The sequence below is a fragment of the Acipenser ruthenus genome, chromosome 4 (genome assembly GCF_902713425.1).
Source record: "Acipenser ruthenus chromosome 4, fAciRut3.2 maternal haplotype, whole genome shotgun sequence".
In the NCBI taxonomy this organism is placed as follows: domain Eukaryota; kingdom Metazoa; phylum Chordata; class Actinopteri; order Acipenseriformes; family Acipenseridae; genus Acipenser; species Acipenser ruthenus.
This window is the reverse complement of record NC_081192.1, coordinates 32,892,164-32,912,881: the sequence shown is the minus strand read 5'-3', so window position 1 is coordinate 32,912,881 and position 20,718 is coordinate 32,892,164. Positions and strand designations below refer to the sequence as shown.

The window sequence follows — 20,718 nt, the reverse complement described above, 5'->3', positions numbered from 1 at the left end:
TGTTTATATGATTTGCTATTCCCCTTTAACAAAATGTACGGTTTCTGATGCTGGGATACAGCACAGCTAAATGAAAGATAAAAAATCAACTACAACTGTATACAGCGTAGAAATAAGAATGAGCATGACATGCCTTATTTATGACAGTGTACTCAATAATGTTTATAAATAAAGTGTTGTTGTAATGTATCCAATAAGAGGAAATAAAGCAATTAGGTGTTGCAACATACAGTGTGTTTAGGAAGAGAGTTGATGAAGTCAAATAAACATAGTCCAGTTGATGCAAACAAGACCTATTAAAGAAAAATACTGATAGTGAACTCTGATTAGCATACTATAGGCCTAAAATCAGGTCGTTTTTAACTGTGAGCTATATAGCGTGGGCTATATAACAGTCTAATAATACTATTCTAATGTTTGTGTACCACAGTGCCATGGTACACAAACATTATCCATTTACTACCAATGCAATATACCATATTGAATATCTGTAGCAGTCTTGTAAGTTACCATTGCAATGTTTTTGAGGGGGATATGATGTCAAGCATAACAAATGTCCTAACCAATCGTACTGCACTAGTAATAAATGCCAATGTCTGAACTACTGCACTGAGCTTGTTATATTTTGCATATATTTTAGGAGGGTGCAATTATTTATTCAGTGATTAGATGTTTAGTGTGCGTGGAGTCTTAATGGGATAAAACTGACTACAAACGACTTACCTACAAGTCATTCTACAAGCAACTGTGTATTCTAATGTTATATAGGATATGTTCATCTACAGCCCAGCCATGGTTTCAAATGGTGTAGGACCAATTCATGCAACTCCTGAAGACAACAAACAATGAAAATGTCCATATTATAGCACTGTGCCTCATTCTGGCTATCATTTTTAACTTTCTGTATCCTGCTAAAGTGTCCAAAAATCTTTTCATAAATAATGGTTGTTTCATTTGTATTCTCTGTGTCATTCTAAGTTTGGACAGATAACTCAGAGTTCAGCTGGTCTGGAATTGGGCATGTCTGGACATGACATACAGTAAGTGAGAATCCTTTAAATAACTTTTGGGCTCAATAAGTATTAATTTATCTCAAATCTCACTCATTTGGGTCTGACATTGGCATCCCTGCTGGTCATGTCTTTCTAAACATGATAGAGCAGGTTTCACTCAGTCATAATTGCTCAAGTGTCTATCAGTGAATGACATCTATCACTATGCAAAGCATTGGTGTCGATATCTATTTATTGTGCAAATCTGCACGCTACAAATGCAGGGATTCCTTGTTTAATCCGAGAAAATGTCACTATATCATTTTCCTTTTCAATGTTAAGGATTCCCACTAATGTTTAAGTGACTCTAAATCATTTTAAAAGTAAAAGCTTACTAAAATATAACACAACAGAATAAAATGTTACTTTAGCAACTCCACTAAGAAGTTATAACTGTGACACAGGCCTAACAGGCGCATATTTAATTTACATTGTCTACAGTACGTTACTGCATTTCTGAGGCCTGGTGATGAGAAGTAATTTGGAAATTTGGAAAAATGTCTATACAAGTCAGCACAAAATGGTTTTAAGTATATTGACAGTATATAACAAATAGTGTGTTGCAAAAAAGGTTTTCATACCAGTTAATTACGAAAAACGTTTTTCTTTAGATTCCGTTTTAAATATTTTTAAAATGTGTTTATGCAACAAACAATATGTGTCAAGTTGTCTTATGACCGGAAAGTAGCTCACCATACAGTAGTTTAATACTTCACTGAGTAGTGTGATGAAAAATAAAACTTACATGTCCTGTATATAATTAAAAAGTTGCCATGAAGTGTTGCCAGTGGGATTTATCAAAGCAAGCGGTGACCCACCAAACAAAGAACCCATCTCACATCTGCCTGCAAAAGCAGCTGTCTGCTGAAGTGTGTTGTGGGTGGGGATGAATTTGAGCAGTAATCCCTCCTCCGTTCTAAACGGGGTGGAGTTTGTACAGAGTGCATTTAGTGGCATGGGTTTGTGAACTCGCTTGCAACAGAAACAAGCAGACGGAGAACTGTCTTCACTTGTTTGTACAATCCATTTTTTCCCAGTGTTGAAACTACATCTACCTCGAATTTCTTTAGTTGTGTTTCTAACTCTCCTTTTTATTTTAATTTTTTTTTTGTAATAATTATAATTTAAGTTAAGTACAAAATTGCACTATTATTTTTTGTTCTGTCAATTGCTTTGCACTAGTATTTGGTGAAGATGCACACTACCCAGAAAGATACCACCTACACGAAGATTTTTGTTGGGGGTCTGCCCTACCATACCACAGATTCGAGTCTCAGGAAATACTTTGAGGTGTTCGGGGAAATAGAAGAAGCTGTGGTGATTACTGACAGGCAGACTGGAAAATCCAGAGGCTATGGATTCGTAAGTATTTACAATTAATATGAGTAGTATTTTTTACATGTGCTTATACAAAATAAATAAATAAATAAGATAAAATTAAATAAAAAAAAAAACTAACAAAAAACAATCTACCACAGCACAGCACAGCCAGGGCTGTTACTAGTTCCAATGTTGTTCACGGAAGTTACACCAAAATAAGCTGCATGGACTGGAATGCGAAAGCAGTCTCATTTTATCTGTCGAGATCGAGAATAAGAGTTTTCGACTATTTGAGGCTATTAGAAACTATTAAAGAACAGTTAAAAGTGAAAGCTAGACATAGAAAACCCAAACAAACGCTGCGAATTGGTGGCATTGCAAACCGCGACATGGTGCTGGTTAGAAAGTACACAAACCCCCTAGCAAGAGCAGGAATGACAGGACCTTGGATGTGATAACATGGAAAAATGTTTAGGTTGGAGTAAATAGATAAATAAACAACAGTGTTAAGGCCACGACTACCACCGAAATGTGGGTAGTGGAATGTTTAGTTTATGTTATTACATAAACCGTTAATTTTGAATAAAATAGCACAAACTAAAATAAATAAATAAAGAGAAACTGAACACCAAAAAGGCGGAGTCTAACACGGTAAAGAGACGTTGTTTATCAGGCATGCCAACGCAGTTGTCAACATCATTAGCCAAGTGCTGAGGGGCAGTACTTTGTCTTGTTTTTGCAACATGTCAGGGTACAAATGGGACATTGCTTGCAGAAACTTTATAAACAGAGTTTTTTCGTGGACTAAATAAATTAATTTAAACAGTATACTTTGAATTGCGTTAAGAATAACTAAGTAGTTGTTGCTCTTTTCCTGACTACCGTGTTGTGCGTTGACATACTGCAGTGACAAAATAAAACTCCAACATGACGCTTTTTGATTCCACTGTAAACCTCACATTACAATGTATATGCATTGCTCTAGCAAACTTAGTTCTAATAAAATGTTTGTATTTTTGAGGTCACCATGGCTGACAGGTCAGCTGCAGAAAGGGCCTGTAAGGATCCCAATCCCATCATAGATGGCAGGAAAGCCAATGTGAACCTTGCGTACCTGGGAGCAAAGCCGAGAGTAATGCAACCAGGTGAGGACAAAAAAAAAAGGTTTGCTTTGCAATAGCATAATGTTTTTGAACAGGTGCATTAGCAATGAGTAATACTGTCATTTTTAGAGCAGGATTATAGCTTCTGTTTGTGATTTCTGTAATTGCAACATATTTCAAACATAGCAAGGTCAAAGTTTTTTTTAAATTTTTATATTGCAGGCAAAAGTCGACTTGCATGTTTCAGTGACTTATCCTGTAAGTGGGAATGGGTTGGCTTGGGTATTGAACTGTTTTTACATTGTTTACAAATGCCATTGCAATTAGTTTATATACGTGGCCTACTATAATTTAATTGGGTTCTGGTACCTTTCATCATCAGGTTTTGCCTTTGGGGTTCAGCAGATCCACCCTGCATTCATTCAGAGGCCTTATGGGTATGTCATCATCCTTCTTGAAACTAAATACACTCAATGTACAGATGTACTAATAATATTATGTAGTTCTGTACAGTATATCATGTATTTCTGTCTGTGGAAACATATTACTGGACTATATTATTAACTCTTGGATATTTTCTATTTTCTTTCCAGATAACTTCATATTTTTTTCCAATGTTGTATTTTGAGTTTAAAAGGCTACAAAAGAACCAAAAAGACATGTTATGATTGAGTCACGTTGTGTGTTGTTACTACCTATACCAGCCTGCTAAAAAAATAAGAACCCAGTCACTGTGTCTCTGAAACGAGGTGTGTTGTATACAGACCACTGTGCCCCCCCTTTATTTATTTATTTATTTATTTATTTATTTATTTATTAACATCTTTTTTCACACTTGACTCAATTTTATGTATTTCTTTCTGATCTGACAGGGTCGTTTACAGTTAAGATAACTGGTGTCATGAGAAGGATATGAGGTGGAATAGTTCTGTTCTGAATTGAGCAGATCTTAAACTGTAACCAGTAGACTCAAACACACACAAACAAGCTAAAATGGTGATTAACGATGCATGTATGTTGTTATTTTAAAAAAAAATAGTCAATAGAGCTGTGTGTGCTTTTTTTTACCGTAATGAAGTGGTGTTGATAGCTAAACTGTGTGCTTTTATTTAATTGAAAAAAGCTGTAGTGAGGATTTGGTGTTTTTCCTTTTGTTGAGGAGTGTTGACTTTGCCATGGGGAGCAAAGGGTCTTTTTTATGCTTTCATGCTGTAGCCTGTGGTTTTCTTCTTTTTTTTTTTTTTTTTTTTGTTAACAAAATACATTTTTGTTGTAGTGAGTGAGTGCTAAGTTTGTGTGAATTATGACAAAAATCAACTCATTGCTTGCATGTTGCGTTTTTTTTCTTTCCATTTTCTTTCTTTTTTTGTTGTTGGTGTTGGTTTGTTTCTTTCAATTAACTACATGCTTCCAGCTCTCTACCTCCTTAGAAGGACTGTTTCCCTTCACAAGCCTCACTGTATTCTTTAGTTTAAATAACTGCTAAAGTATGTTTCTTTAAATCCCTATATGGTACACTTCTAAGAACAATGCTGCAGTGAAGAGGTAGCTCTGTTGTTTGTCAAGCACTGGTTATGAGGTGTAAAACCACAAGGATAGGCCAGCATTTCCAGCACCCCAGCTGTGTTCAGTCTGACAGGGATGTTTAGCCTCTACATATACAACCAACTTTTCTGTACCAAATACTGCAGTGTGCGGAGACCTTTACTATCAATCAGTGAAACCATGCAACAGAAAGAAACCCCTGCTTTCCAGAGAAGCAATTTGGTTTTATTAAGAGTTAACTTGGGCTGCAACAAAGGTTACATTTTGACCTTCGAAGGTTCGGAACATATTACCGAAGGAAGGTTCGAACCTTCAATGGTACTCATTTTGCATAATTTACAGGTGATGTCACCATATCTACTTGTTTATATTTGATTGAAAATCCTATTATTTCACAGGTAATCCATATAAATGGAATAAAACATTCACATGCAGTTTAAAGATATGTATAAAGAACAGTCATCATGTTTTTATAATTTAAATAAAAATAAAAATACACGTTGTTTATTTACACGTAATTGATGCTGCTTGCGATCTATACAGTAAGCTTACAAAGCTTGATTTAACAGTCACCGTTCCAAGCAGGTTATCCGTCAAATTTTACTACTATTCAAAGTATTAATAATACTAATAATAATAATAATATGAACTTACGCTTGTCAAGTGACCCCAGAGATTGGTTGTGCCTCCATGATACGAGTCACTTGCACAGTTTGCATTCAACTTTTTTTTTGGTCGTCTGGGCATTTAACAGAAAAATCCCAAACAGCAGAGGAGTTTTGAGACATTTCTTTAAATACAGCGTATGTCTTACGTTCAACGCTTTGCTGTCGAGGCGGTGAATGAAGAAATTAAAGGTTTGCCTCTGGATAACACGAGCTGGAGAGGGGAGGGGCGGACAGTGCTCAGTTTTCGAGATAAAAATTATTAGTGTTAGCGTATATTTTGTATGTTTCAAAAATATTCTACCATAGTACTTCTCTTACACTGTCTTGTACACTAGGTATTCAGTACATATTTTACTGAAGCAATACAGCCACTAGAGGTACGAGCCCACTGCTTTGGATACTATACCCTGCTCCATACACGGCAGCAGCGCCATGTATGTAATAACGATTTGGTAGCGGATTTTAATAACAACTTTTGTTTACGTAATATGCATTATACATATTATACATCTATATCTATCTATCTATCTATCTATCTATCTATCAGGGGAAAGGAAGGCTGTTAACACCCTATTCATTTTTCAAAAATATATTTTTGCCCCTCACCTCAAGCTCCTTTGGCAAATGACAGCTTTTGACAAAAGCCATGATAAATAATGTATGAGACTTAATCCAGGTGGAAAATAACAGGTGCTCTCCAAGCCTTTTTAAAATGTCAGAATCTTTATTTAATTGTGCCTTGGAGTCCATTCAACCCATTTAAAAAAATGCAAACAAAAAATGCATCTAGACCTGAACCCTAAAGACTGTGCACCTGTTCAGGCTAGCCTGGTCTGAATGGGCTTTGCAGACTCTTCAGACAAAATCAGGTTTATATTCTGTGACTGTTGAAGTGTAAGTTGCTTCAGTGCCGTTGCTGACTGTATTTTAGCATCGCACCTGAGCAACAAGTTCACAGTATAGAATATACCATGATTAAAGAATAGAGTAAACTTCAAGCGAACATGTTTAAACAGATATTCTGTGTTTTAATACAAATCCGTGCTGTATTCAGCTTTTTATGGAAAGTCAATTTTGGACAAAAACATTTTTTGAAAGGTACTAGAAAAAAAAAGCCACAGCCCACAGCTGTTCCAAAACAAAAGAACAACCAAAGAACAAGATGTGAACACATGAGGGGTTTAAAAGACGGCACAGAAGGGGTTAACGACTGACAGAATTTTGATACTTACAGACAGTATCTTGTGAACAGGAAGTTGTTCCCTTTGACCTTATACAGCCATTGGATGACACAGCAACAAAAATAGCACTGCTGCAGCCCTTGCTGTCAATCAGTGGGTAGGCAAAGATGCCAGGAGTGCACTGTGTGTTCCAGTGTGAGGCTGACAGATAAGGTTTCACACCCAGACACCTGTTCCTAAAAGCTGACGGAGGTTGAACACAGTCTCTCTCTCTCTCCTTTTTTTTAACCACCCCAGAGGGCAGGATAAATAGGGACACCTGCATCCATCCATCTTACTCTCCTGTTTAGTGAATTAAATAGTCGTTTAGACCAATCTAAATCCAACATTTTATACTTTGTTTAAAAACAAAGGGTGTGTATATATATATATATATATATATATATATATATATATATATATATATATATATATATATACTGTATATACACACCTCTTGCAAGTACAATAATGTGTTTTTTTTTTCATTGAATAGAACATTAGAATAATACAAAAAAATCAATAAACAGGATTATGTACTGTGGTTATCTTGGGATTCGTAATATCTTTTAGTAGAATTCCCAGTTGAAGTGAATATAAAAAATAAACAAAATATGCTTAAAAACTTTTAAACATGATACAAGAAGTTGAAGACCATCACAAATACCTTCTGTACCCTTAATAATACAGTAAGAAACGTATCCTGCAATTCACAGATGTATGTTTTTGTTTTTACGTTTCCTAGAATCTAACATGCTTTGACCTATTAGGCTTTGTATTCTCCCTATTTGTCTACTGAGGTCTCTCTTTAACCCTCTTTTGCATATAAGCCGACAGACAAGCAATCCAGACACAGAGGGCCTGCAATATAAACCTAGGTTTGACCGGAATGTCCTTGTGACCTTTTTAGCGGGGTGTGATGCACACATACTGAGATTTCACTGCTGTGTTTTTAATAGCATTTGTGTAGCTGTTACAGGAGCCACTTTAAACAAACACGAGTGAGAGCTGCACTGGATTTTTTTTTTTTTTTTTTTTTTTTAAAGAGTGATTCTGCTGTGTTTATGACACTTGTGGACTTTGTTTTGAAATCCTTTTGTCGCCTGCCTTTGTTTTTTGGGTTTTTGTTTTTTTTTAATAAGGGTGACTGGGGTTGTGGAGATTTGATTATATAATTAATGAGTGCTGAGACTGCATAGCAAACTAAATAGGGTTGCCATAGTAGACTTTGAATAACTTGGAAAAACTCTGCAGTATCAATGATGGTTTAAAATTTGTTTTTGTTTTTGCAATCAGTGGCATTATTATCTATTTTTTATGTCCATGCAGAATAGTTTTTTTATAACAAAGTTTTATATATATATATATATATATATATATATATATATATATATATATATATATATATATACATATATATATACATATATACCATGCTTTTTATGTTCGTCAAATTCCCAAAAGCTTTTTTTCAGGAGACTTCATAACAGTGCAGAGTACAGAAAGTGAGTCATTTCTGAAAAGTGTCTGTCTTTCAAAATGGCTAATGCAATTTAGACAGTGCTCTTTCATCTCTCAATTTTAATGCAGCGTGCAATGCAACGTGAAAAAAAGCTAATGGGATGCAGCCCACTTTTTTTTAAAATTTATTTATTTATTTATTTATTTATTTATTTATTTATTTTTTAGAAGGACTCTATTAAGTAAAATATGAAGAGTCGATGTCCAGTTGTTTTACTATTTCATAGTCCTCTATTGTGGCAACCCTATGTCCCTAATAACAACTAGATGGAGTTTTCTTGGTGTTTTTTTTTTATTTTATTGTATTGTATGGAGCATTTGAAACATTTAGCTGTTTTTATTTTTGCCTCACTGCTAACGCATGTTGTTCTGCCCCACAGGATCCCAGCTCACTATGTCTATCCTCAGGCATTTATGCAGCAGGGAGTCATGATCCCACATGTGCCGCAAACTGCAGCCACAGCAGCAGCCACCTCTCCGTACATCGACTACACCGGAGCCGCATACGCACAGTATTCCGCAGCCGCCACTGCTGCAGCCGCCGCAGCTTATGAACAGTACCCCTATGCAGCTTCCCCGGCCGCAGCAGGCTATCTCACTGCTGCCGGTTACGGCTACGCGGTCCAGCAGCCTCTCGCTGCCGCGGCCCCTGGCTCAGCTGCAGCAGCGGCCGCAGCCTTCGGCCAGTACCAGCCACAGCAGCTTCAGACAGACCGCATGCAATAACAACAGAGCATTGGATGAGAAAGGAAAACAGTAATAATGATATAGACTTACAAATATTATGTTCCATGGCCTTACAGCTTAGGAGTGATGATAAAGCAAAACTGTATGAAATAACAGCTGACTTATTTTTGTTATTAATAATCTAGTATTGTTATGACTGTTAGAAATCTCACCATGTTATAAATGCATACAGAATGAGACTAGAAACCCTGTATCTTAAAAAAAAAAAAAAAAAAAAAAAAAAAAAAAAAAATGGTCTTCTAAGTACAGTCTACACAAGTGCATCTACTTTTTCTGGTTATCAGGGAAATATAGTATTTTCCAGCACTGTTTTCAAAAGTGCAAATCAGGGAATGAAAGAAGTAAGCAAAAAAAAAAAAGAAAATGTAGCTCATATCATGTGTAAGAACTACCTTTCAACTTCCGAGTGCTGAATGTCCTTTCTGACTTTCACTTTGACCTATGCAAGACTGTTGTTGTTGTTGTTATTATTATTATTATTATTATTATTATTATTATTATTATTATTTTCTTCTTCTTTTAGGAAAATCAAGATTTTGATATATTTTACGGGCATTGAACAATTTAAGGCACTCAGCCATTCAAAATTATTCTTTTTTCTTTGTTTTTCTTTTTTTTGTTTTTTTTTTAAATGGACAGGCACCAAAGTTATTTTCTTTTCTCATCTCTGCATGAGTGGAACTCTGGAGCCGGTGATGTGGAATAAATGGGTGCAACAGCTGTCCGGACAATCAGTAGCACAGACAGCTCTGGAAAGAACGCATCACTTGTGCTTGTTTGATGAGCTGTCACATTTTAATCCCTCTCCCCGTCCTTTTGGGAAACTTTAACTGCTGGTGTCGGCTATTCTGATTCTGAAATAGGATCAGCCCTTGACGACATCAGACCTTCTCTTTCTATTTATCGCACCTGCCCATGGCTCTGAATGAAATACAGGGGAAAAAATGTGAAACTTAACCCTTTAAAACCTGCTATTTCGGTCAACATGAACAGCAGACACCTTTGGCATGTTTTGTATATTTTCTTTTAATGGTTGGTACAGCAACACAATTGAAATGAATGTCTACCTGCCAATATGAAATATCTTATGCAAATCGTGCTTTGTTCGAAAAAGCAACACTGTAGTTTCAAGGGGTTAAATATTAGTATGTGGTTCTTATTGTGCCTTATAATATTTGTAATGCTATTTAAGAAAAAGAATATTTATTTTGAAAGTTTGACTGTTGCGCACTAAAGAAGGGAACTTTAGATGCAGTATTGTGAAAATTAATATTATGTGTTCATCTCATGGCATATAAGTTATTAAGTAGGTTTTAGTTCTAGAATATTAATTCACATATTCAACCAAAAATGTTGACTAGGGTTTATTTAAGATACGATACAAATCTGTATGTGCACTGTACAATTATATATTTTAGAATATGACATTAAATATTTACTAGTTTAATGCCTTTTCTATGAAAGATATTTTAAATGCAGGCCTGTTAGAAAATGTATCTTTGCTATGATAATTACATTTGCTAGGAAGGAAAAAAGGCAAAAGCTGCTTAGAAATTAGAATGTATTGTCCTGTAAAGCTTCAATACTTGTGCTTTTTATTGTTAAGATCTTCATCAAATGGACTATTTTACACTGTTGGGAATTTTTATACTTGAACGATTTCTTACAAGGGAAAACATGACAGAAAAGGGAGCTTTTTAAGGAAACTTTTCAACATCACTGGATTATGTAAAGTATTTGGGAAAAGCCAGTGTTATATACAATTTAAATGCAACAGTCATGTTTGGTATTACATTTATGATTTCAGATCTTCTGTACTATTTACACTTACTTAAATTAAATAAAAAAAACACATGTTGTATTTATTCAGAAAAAAATGACAGCCTATATGTGACATAAATAACAGCTATTTTCTCTGTCATTGAAATGCATGCAAAGTGAAAAAAATACAATACTGCATTTAAACACTTAACAGGAAATTGAACCCTAGCATCCAAAGAAAAGCTTGCATGTGTTTTTCTGTTCAAGGTCAACAACTGTATGTCCTTATACCATATGAATTGGACCCAGACAAATGTTTGGACTGCACTTGCAAAATAACTTGCCAGTCAGAGTGAAATTGCCCTCATCTAAAACTGAATGTTCTATTTCTTTCATGGCACTGGAGATGGTTCCTCGCTGGCTACTACTGCTATTTCATTTCATACAGTGTAAGCCTTTGATCTGCTGGCCATTGCGAGACAGTTGATTCAACGCAGACAGTTATCAGCTATGTACCCGTACAGTACAGTCTGCATTACTATCAAAGTCATTTTGGTAGTTGAAAATCTGACTCTTGCATCCTACATACAGTCCTCAAGGTGATTTACTTCCCTTCTTTTTTAGAATAAAATCTCTGAAGGAGTTCAAATTTCTGGAATTATTGCCCCCTACATAAAGAAGAACTGATAATGGAAAAAACAGTTTATATATATATATATATATATATATATATATATATATATATATATATATATATATATATATATATAAACTGTTTTTTCCATTATCAGTTCTTCTATTAAACCTGTAAAATATATGGATATATGGATCATTCAATATTATTTTGTTTGTTTAAAAAAAAAAAAAAGCAAGACAAATTAATGTATGTACATTTAAAGTACCTTATTGTATTAACTGATGTAGATTTCAGTTTCTGCATATACATAATTGTACTGCATTGTTTGTCTATATTTTTATGCTTCACTCACATATGATGACTAAATCCTGGTTTAGTCATTTGTTCTGGATCAATGAACTAATACAGCACTATACATTCTAATTTCCTACCAAAAACATCAAGTTTAAAAAAAAAAAAAAGTCCCTTGAATGTAATCTACATAGCCAGTTTATATGTAAGTGACAGCTATCAAGCAGAGTCTTTCACCAGTGGTACAAAAATGATCTTTTTGACTTCTGAACTCTTGTTCGAGCCTAAGACAGCATTAGATCAAATTTAACAGACTTACCCTGTAGCTGTAGCTGTTATCACTTGTTGTGAGGTTGAAATAAGCAGTCCTTACTTTCTTAATGTGTGTGCATGAAAGGCAACCAGAAAGGAAGTTAAGCATGAAGGAATGTGCTATAAATGTACTATTAAAAATGGTTTCCTTCATTTGCATTGATGGAGAAATTAACGTACATTTTGTTTTAAGGCTATTTAGCTCTGCAGGCAGAAGTCGTCACTCACTGCCACTAAAGGTCATCTTCCTAGCATGTTTCGTCTTGCAATTGTTAGCACATAAAACACGAAACACTAAAAACAGTTTTATGGCTAGCATTTAAACAGACGTTTGTAATCTGTGTACAGGATGAGGAAAGGAAGACTGGCATGGGAAGTTCATGAGGATTCTAGATATTACAGTACTCGTAGGTCAATTTATTTACTTTTTTCTTTACACAATGCTGCCAAATTGTGCAAAAATACATATATTTCAACCGTTTGCAAAAAAACAAAATCTCAGAATAGACAAACCATCCTGCTCTAAAAATATCTTTGATATCTCAGTGTCAATTTCTGTATGAATACAATGAATTAAGAGTGGAGGAGTCAGCCAGGTCAAAGCTCAACATATAAGGTCTAGCAACTTTGTGAGTCTGTTGGTCTTTCCATTCAAAGCATTTGTAGGGATTTTGACATAGAGATGATTCACATTGCTAATAGCTATTTGAAGTGGAATTCAAAGGCTGCAAGGGGTCAATATGAAGGTCAAACGAAAACTGTAAAAAAATTAAATTTGTGTGAATGATAAATACATTATATTATATTAGATGGACCAACTCATCCCATTCATAATTAAGCAGTCAGTCATTCCGCAGCTGAATGAATAACATGAAAAGTATCAATTCATAGCAATTCCTTTTGTGGCCAATCTCCATAGCTTAATGCAAGCCCTCCTTTCTTGAATCCTTTTTTTATGTAATCTAATAAATAATACATCTATTATGTACTAAAATATGATTTTATGGCTGAATGCAGTCAACAGTGTAAATGGGGTTACAGCAGTCCCTCGCTAAACTGGACATGTCTGGAGACAGATAGGTTGTCCAAAATAATGAGGTGTCCATTTTAAAAATAAATAGAAATCACACACACACACACATTTACAGTGCTTAATTTATTTTAAATGTATAAATCATTGCACTGAAATAACATTGTGTTCTCTGTACACTGTACATTATGTAACAATTCTTCCCCGTGACAATTGGTTCCCCATGACAATTTGTCCCCGTTGCTAGGTGGACATATTTTAAGAGTCGTAATACAACAATAATTATTGTATACTTTTAAACTGGTGGAATGTATAAAAATATAAAAATTGTTGATTGTTAATTTCCACAAACTAGTGTTGTTGATGACACTGTTGTTAGTGGTTAATCTGGAGCAGGAGTTATTTAGGAATGTAACAGTTCAATATTTTTAAAAAAGGGATTTATTGTTTTAAGAAGTTAACCGCAATCTGTTCAATCCCTGTGAAAACCCCACACCTTTCACTGTAACATCTGACTGCCAGCTGACAGGCAATGACAAGAGGGACTTTTCACTTTATTAATTTTTAATTTGTTTATTTTAAGATTATTTGTCATTTTCTTGTACTTTTATATTTTGTATTTGTTTTTGTAGAAAGTGTGATGTAGTTAACTAAGTAATCTTAATTCTGTGCACAAGGGTGCATTAGTGAGGAGGGAGGTCAAGAATGGCTCGTGCGATTGCGTTTTAGTCTAAATTGGGGGAAAAAATGTCTAATTCCTTTTAGTCACAGTGACATTGGGGATCCATTAGCCAGTAGAATAATGTAACAAGGGGTGCGAAAGGCTCAAGCCATTGTTTATTGAATGAATAAGAATAGTGAATGGGAACTGGAAACTAGGAGCAAATAAAAGACGAAGGCAGCTACTGAACACAGTGATTCATAAACCCCCGACGGCCCTCTCTAGCACTCTCTCGAGCAGGCACTCTCAGATGCAGACAACAGCAATAGACACACGAGACACAATCATACTCCACACTCATGCTCTTAACACCCAGCCATTCAGCATTTGCTCCAGGGTTAAAAGCCCCCACCTGAACATAACTGGCATCTACCCCACTGTCTCACCCTAACAATCAACAGTACCCCCAACACAACAGGTTCCCCTGACAAAAACATTACAGGCAAAGCTAAGTCTTGGTTGGTCCCCACCACTACTATCTCATTTTATCTTGGTGAAAACATGAAGCAAATAAAAGCTACTCTCATGTAATAAATCCAGTGGCTGCTGTGAATAGTGCAGCTGGCGATGATGGAAAGACCATGTCCCAAACTTTTCTCATGTTCTTTTTATGTCCGTATGTACTGTAGCCAATATTTAATTTGTGTTGGTATCTGTATGTCCACCATGTGTTCTTTCTACCTCCTCGAGACAGTGATGTGTCACAGCTTTGTTTACACTGGAGTTACTACCACCAAACCCTCTGCCCACCTTCAGAATTACATTATGTCCCACAAACCTTTTTCACAAGATATTGTGTAACAAAAAAGAAGGAAAAGGCTGACAAAAACAGAACGCCTTCCACTTGATGGGGTAGCGGTAATAAAAGGGTTGGAAGCGATGTAGATATTGTTGTAATCTGTAACTAAGACCTAATTTGGCTTTGATTAGTTCATATACATTAAGGTTATTAGAGTGTAGTAGAGCACCATGCTGTACCATTAATAACCTTGTGCCTTCTAATGAATAAGAAATGCCAAACAGCAGGTGACTGAGACTTGCTGTCCTATTTCTGCCTGTGTAACCGAATACTTTCAGCAGAGTTGTCTTACACCATGACACAGCATTCTAAATTTTCCACATTACATCAGACATCGAGTGTGACCAGAGAGATTACCAATACCCAGGAATATTTTTAAATTACTGACTGCAGATACTCTGTCCATTCAAGGGACAACCATGAAGCATGACAAGTACAGCATTGATACACAGAGCTAATTCCAAAGATTTGAATAATGTTTGAATAATCGGGTCACACTACTTCTTTGTGAATCCCAGTTGGGCTGCTATATAACAAAGTGGTGGCAGCAGGAGCAGTTTCGAAAGTCACAATTGATTAAAGGGGCATTACAATTCTAATCTCTTCCTCTATAATTGATTGGAAGATGGTGTTTGAGTAAGCAGTAAGCTTTTGTCAATGTTCAGTGCTTTAAAAAGTCCCAGTGGTGTGTGCATCAAACACATGGTTAAGAGTTTAAGCACATTTATTTAAATGACATATTGTCTTAGTTGTAGTAGGATTCAAGTTTGGTTTTAATAGAAAGCAAAACAGATTACATGTGGCTGGTTAAGGTTAGGGGCTGTAAACCTGTCCTGCTTAGCAGGATAATCTACTAAAACACAATAATCTCTGTTATCTCTTTAAACGATGCGAGAAAAATCCAGAATGTGTGTGGGGGGGGGAAATAATCTTTCTCTGCTGGGGCTCCTGAGGTTGCGGCGGGGCAGTTTGGGGTGGCTGTCTAGGGCGTTGGCCCTGGAAATGCCTCCTGGGACGCTGGTGTGTGGGCTGGCCACGTCCTGCATTCCCTCTGCCTGCTGGGTGGGCCCGGTTGTTCACTGCTGGTGTGCTCTGTAGGCGATGCCTTAGGTCACCCAGCGGAGCCGTGGGGACTGCAACTGTCCTGGTGACAGTCCGTGTTGGAGGAGCTCACTAGCGGTTCGACCTGCCTCACGCGGGAGCAACGCAGCCACCTGCCGGGACGCCTCACAGCTGTCTGCGAGCCACAATCAAGAGCTTGCCAAGAGCTTGCCCTTGGAGACTGGAGATCTGCAGCAGCGTGCCGGACAGGAGATGTAGCTCCGTGGCCACCGGCTCAGGGAGCGGGAACTCGCACAGTACGCCGTGTTTGACAGGCGAGCTGCCTGCGCCTCTGCTGCATATGCCCACTTGAGGTGCGTTTCTGTCACCCTGCATTGAGGGTTCGGGCTCTGAGTGTGTTATCCCAGGAAGGGGCCTATCGGCAGCTCTGGTATAGAGAGCTCAGCAATTACCTACCCAATGGGCAGGCATATCCCATACATAATGTTGTTGGTGGTCGTCTTCGAATTGAAAGGGAACGGACTGATTTCTGGTTAAACATTCAATCGGAGTACCCGGAACTGTCCGACAAGGCAGTAAAGTACCTGATGCCGTTTGCCACCACATAATCTTGTGAAAGTGGATTTTCTGTGCTTGTTGATTTGAACTCAAAGTACTGGAATAGGCTGGATGTGGAACCAGATTTAAGGCTAAAACTGTCATCTAACAGCTGTAACTAGAATTATGGAAATTAAAAAGTTGTCAATTCTAGATGACACTCTGCGCTGAGGAATAAAATGTATCATCCATTTGTGTGGGATACATTAATCGCCATACATCTATCAGGCCCAGCTCTCTACTCAGTTCTGCCAGACACTTGCTATTACAAGGATTCTTAATAATCCCTGGTACTGATTTATCCAGAAACAAGTCAAGGATCTCATTAAAATCTCCCCCTATGCCAAAAAAAAACGTGGGCTGTGACGGATAATCAAATAAATTGTAACATTGAAGAGATGAGCTTTGTATTAGAAAACTGGTGACGGAATCGGAAATCGTGTGTGACGGGTAAGTGCATTAATTTACGGTAAAACGCAAATGATGTGTATCTGAGTGTCGTATATCCGAGTTCTGAGTGTATTTCTAAAATGAAAGAGTGATGCTCTTATAATATTGCAAACATGACCAGTAAAGGTAAACTCTGTATGGGTGTGTGACAGGCCGAGGCCTGCCCCTGTAAATAATATGTGTATTTGGTGGTGGTTTGTAATGTCAATGTGGTTTGACATTACAAATGTGGTTGGTTTTTGTAAATTAAACAGGTATTTTGTGTGTATTAAAGTGGGCTAGATATGGCAGGGCAGGGAGATTGAACTTCCCTCCCTGCTTAACCACGGAATGTACAGCAGGTGGTCAGGTGTTAAGTGCATGATTGATAATCTGTGTTTGTTCTTTGGCCTGTAAGGTTGTATGTCATGCTGTATGGAGTTGGAGGTTGGAGGTTGGAGGTTGGAGTTGGAGGTTGGAGTTGGTGGCTGGAGTTTGGAGGTTGGAGTTGGAGGTTGGAGGTTGGAGTTTGGGGGTTGGAGTTGGAGTTTGAAGTTGGAGGTTGGAGTTTGGAGTTGGAGTTTGGAGGTTGGAGTTTGAGGTTGGAGTTTGGAGTTTGGAGTTTGGAGGTTGGAGTTTGGAGTTGGAGTTTGGAATTTGGAGTTTGGAGGTTGGAGTTTGGAGTTGGTGGTTGGAGGTTGGAGGTTGGAGGTTGGAGTTGGAGGTTGGAGGTTGGAGTTTGAGTTTGGAGGTTGGAGTTGGAGTTTGGAGCTGGAGGTTAGAGTTTGGAGGATGGAGTTTGGAGTTGGAGTTTGGAGTTTGAAGTTTGGAGTTGGAGGTTGGAGGTTGGAGTTGGAGGTTGGAGTTGGAGTTTGGAGGTTGGAGGTTGGAGTTGGGAGGTTGGAGTTGGAGTTTGGAGGTTGGAGTTGGAATTTGGAGGTTGGAGTTGGAGGTTGGAGTTTGGAGTTTGGAGTTTGGAGTTGGAGGTTGGAGTTGGAGGTTGGAGGTTGGAGGTTGGAGTTGGAGTTTGGAGTTTGGAGGTTGGAGGTTGGAGTTGGGAGGTTGGAGTTGGAGTTGGAGAACTTTGGGAAGATAAGTGTTGTCTGTCTAGTTGTTTTGTGTTGTCATCGGGACTCTGCTACTCTCCCAGGAACTTACGTTCTTGAGCCAGTATTACACCCGGAAGCACCAGCACAACTGCACCAGCACAACAACCTGTTCACAACAGCACTACATTTCACTGCTACAGTTCACTTCTGCACGCTACCTACTGAACACCGGGAACTGAAGCTATTGTAGCCAGTACACCCACCCGGACACAACAAAGCACCAGCACCACCTGCACTCTGCTATACTGTATGATTGTGTATTTATTTTGATGACATTTTTGATATCAGGACTGTTAACCTGTTTTTGGACACAAAACTCCAATACACACAGTGGTGTAGAGTTTCACAATCTTGGTCCTGGGGACCCCCTGTGTCTGCTGGTTTTCATTACAAGTGAGCTCTCAGTTACTTCACTAGACCCTTAATTGAACTGATAATTTGCTTAATTAGACATTTGTACTTGTTTTCAGCTCTTAAACAGTTGCAGATTTCAAGTTCTCTATAACATTTTATAATTAACTTGAACACTGCAACTCTTTAAGAGATGAAAACAACTAGAAATGTATAATTAAGCAAATTATCAGTTAAATTAAGGGTCTAGTTAAGTAATTGAGAGCTCAGTTGGAATGAAAACCAGCAGACACAGTGGGTCCTCAGGACCCAGATTGGGGAAACCCTGGTCTAGAGGGGGAACAAATAAAGCACCTTAAACCGTTAAATCGCCTGTCTGTGATGTCATTTCAACATACCTCACCATGCACATCCTGAAAGGGCGATATCTTGTTTTCACCATGGTACACGGGTCAGATTTGTGAACCTTCTGCGGTTACATAGATGACCCTTTTCCCCTAATTTCTGACCACTCCCTAATGTCCAACAGGAATTGCTTTACCTTGGTCCTTGATGGGATGGACATTTTACATTTTTCATGAATAAATAAGTGATGCCGTTTCCCATAGACAAGGGCTTCTCAAACTCCTGGGGACCTCCTGTGTCTGCTGGTTTTCATTCCATCCGAGCTCTCAGTTACTTAACTAGACCTTTAATTGAACTAATAACGTGCTTAATTAGACATTTTTACTTGTTTTCAGCTCTTAAACATTTGCAGTTCAAGTTACTTATCAAATGTTACCGCTAACTTGAAATATGCAACTGTTCAAGAGCTGAAAACAAGTAAAAAGGTCTAAAACTAGTATGATCAAAAAAGCAAAGATCCATGAATATATTTTGCTAGAATCTTTTTCCATAAACAGGTGTACAAAAAAATATGTTTTTGGTAAATAAAATGACAAAAATCAAAAAAGTTAGCATAATTTTCTATTATTATTATTATTTTATTTTTTTTACTGCCCTCTGTAATACGTTTCATGCATTTCATAAATGTTGCATTTTCCCCATATCCAATGATGGAAAGTAAAATGCCCTATTCTGAAAACAAGCATGATATTTTTGCAGTAATCTAAATGAAAAATCCTCACAATAAAATGTAGACATTGCCATGGATATCAAACTGTAGCAAATTACTTTAAAATCAAAAAGACATACCCAGAGCACTGTGTTGGTGCAGATTGGTACTGCAGGCAAGTAGGATATGCAGGGTCTTAATACATATATTCATTTTTATTAATCTGAAAAGTATAAATGTCTTTAATTAAATTTCTGTTAAGTAAAAATGTGTGTGTTTTTTTTTTGTCCTGAGTTTTAATATCGGAGAGTTCTTACACAAGTAACCACGCTTAAAATTATAATCAGGCATATATGGGGTGATGTAAGGATATGCACAAAGTGATTTGTGGTGCAAAAACCCCACAATGCTGCCGTCAATCGTGTTTAGCAGCCGTAAAGTGATTTTACCACCATGTTCATCTGGCATTCTACACCCACTATCAGATTTGCACTTTGTCATCGTTAATCCACTAAAATTATATTGAAATGCATTCAAATGAAGAGAAGAGCATGGAATTGGGTGGGATCTGGATAGCAAGCAGGTGCAAACATTATAATGTGATGTAAGGAGTTTGCCCTGAACAATTGCTGACCCTCCAAAAACTTTACACCTCTTCTTACAAGGTGCAAACCATTGTAGAAGCGAGTAACTAAGAGCTGTATAAAAGCACACACCTGCAGAGACCTATCATTGTCTTCAGGATGGCTTCTCTGGTACACTTCCTGATGTGGTGACACTTGGAGCTTGTTGAGGAGAGACAGGAACGGAGGAGAAGGACAAGACGAAGAAGACCCCACATATTCAATCCCAGGGTCACTTTGTTTGGGATGCTGGAGGATGTGGTGCTAAAGCGTTATTGTCTCACTCCGTAGGTCATCCTAAACTGAATAGCTGAATTGAGGGATGAGCCAGACCCCTGTGTTAGTCTAGGGACTGCTATCCCTGCACATGTGAAAGTGCTGTGTTCTCTGCACTACTTAGCCTCTGGTTCTTTTCAGACCACAGAATGTCTGGAGGGATAGCCCAATCCACCTTTTCCAGGGTGCTATGCAAATTTCTGGATGTTATGCTAAAAAGGGCAGGCCAATACATATTATTTCCTAAGGATACTAGCATAAGGTTTTTCCAAACATCTCAGTAAGTCCAAAGCAAGTGCTCTCTCTGTGCAGGTGCTCTGGTGTAGGGACGAGTGGTGGCTACGTGCAGGATAGGTGCTCCAGGGGTGTGTGCTGGCTCCTCAAGTGTCAGCTCCCAGGTTAGTCCTTGGCTTTAACACAGTCAAGCAAACAAAACAATAACATGGCAGCATTCCGGCTGCAATCACAAAATCAGCGTAAGGGGTCGTAC

The 20,718-nt window shown here is 37.5% G+C and overlaps 2 protein-coding genes across 3 annotated transcripts; one reads left to right on the top strand and one right to left on the bottom strand.

Annotated features, from left to right (window-relative positions):
* The first annotated feature begins 1,995 nt into the window (after positions 1-1,995).
* Positions 1,996-11,586, top strand: LOC117399357 (RNA-binding protein 24-like). Of its 2 annotated transcripts, XM_033998457.3 has the most exons (5): positions 1,996-2,414; positions 3,394-3,517; positions 3,858-3,912; positions 7,739-7,786; positions 8,810-11,586. In XM_033998457.3, exons 1-5 carry the CDS (start codon positions 2,247-2,249, stop codon positions 9,153-9,155), a joined length of 741 nt encoding a protein of 246 aa, XP_033854348.2. In that variant the 5' UTR covers positions 1,996-2,246; the 3' UTR covers positions 9,156-11,586. The 2 variants fall into 2 exon arrangements, with proteins under 2 accessions (XP_033854348.2, XP_033854349.2); XM_033998458.3 differs by lacking the exon at positions 7,739-7,786 and having other exon boundaries at positions 1,999-2,414.
* A 5,528-nt stretch (positions 11,587-17,114) lies between these two features.
* Positions 17,115-18,840, bottom strand: LOC117972253 (uncharacterized). Its single transcript, XM_059023410.1, has 2 exons — positions 18,817-18,840; positions 17,115-17,897 (listed from the first exon to the last, which is right to left on the bottom strand). The coding sequence occupies exons 1-2, from the start codon at positions 18,838-18,840 to the stop codon at positions 17,115-17,117; spliced, it is 807 nt and encodes a 268-aa protein (XP_058879393.1).
* Positions 18,841-20,718: the final 1,878 nt, after the last annotated feature.

Coding starts and splice junctions, on each gene's coding strand:
- LOC117972253 (XM_059023410.1), bottom strand. CDS start 18,840: ATGTCCATCCCATCAAGGACCAAG. Junction 17,898..18,816: donor CCATCCCATCAAGGACCAAG/GTAAAGCAATTC, acceptor ATCTTCCCAAAG/TTCTCCAACTCCAACTCCAA.
- LOC117399357 (XM_033998457.3), top strand. CDS start 2,247: ATGCACACTACCCAGAAAGATACCACCTACACGAAGATTTTTGTTGGG. Junction 3,518..3,857: donor GCCGAGAGTAATGCAACCAG/GTGAGGACAAAA, acceptor TTTCATCATCAG/GTTTTGCCTTTGGGGTTCAG. Junction 3,913..7,738: donor TTCATTCAGAGGCCTTATGG/GTATGTCATCAT, acceptor TTTGCATATAAG/CCGACAGACAAGCAATCCAG.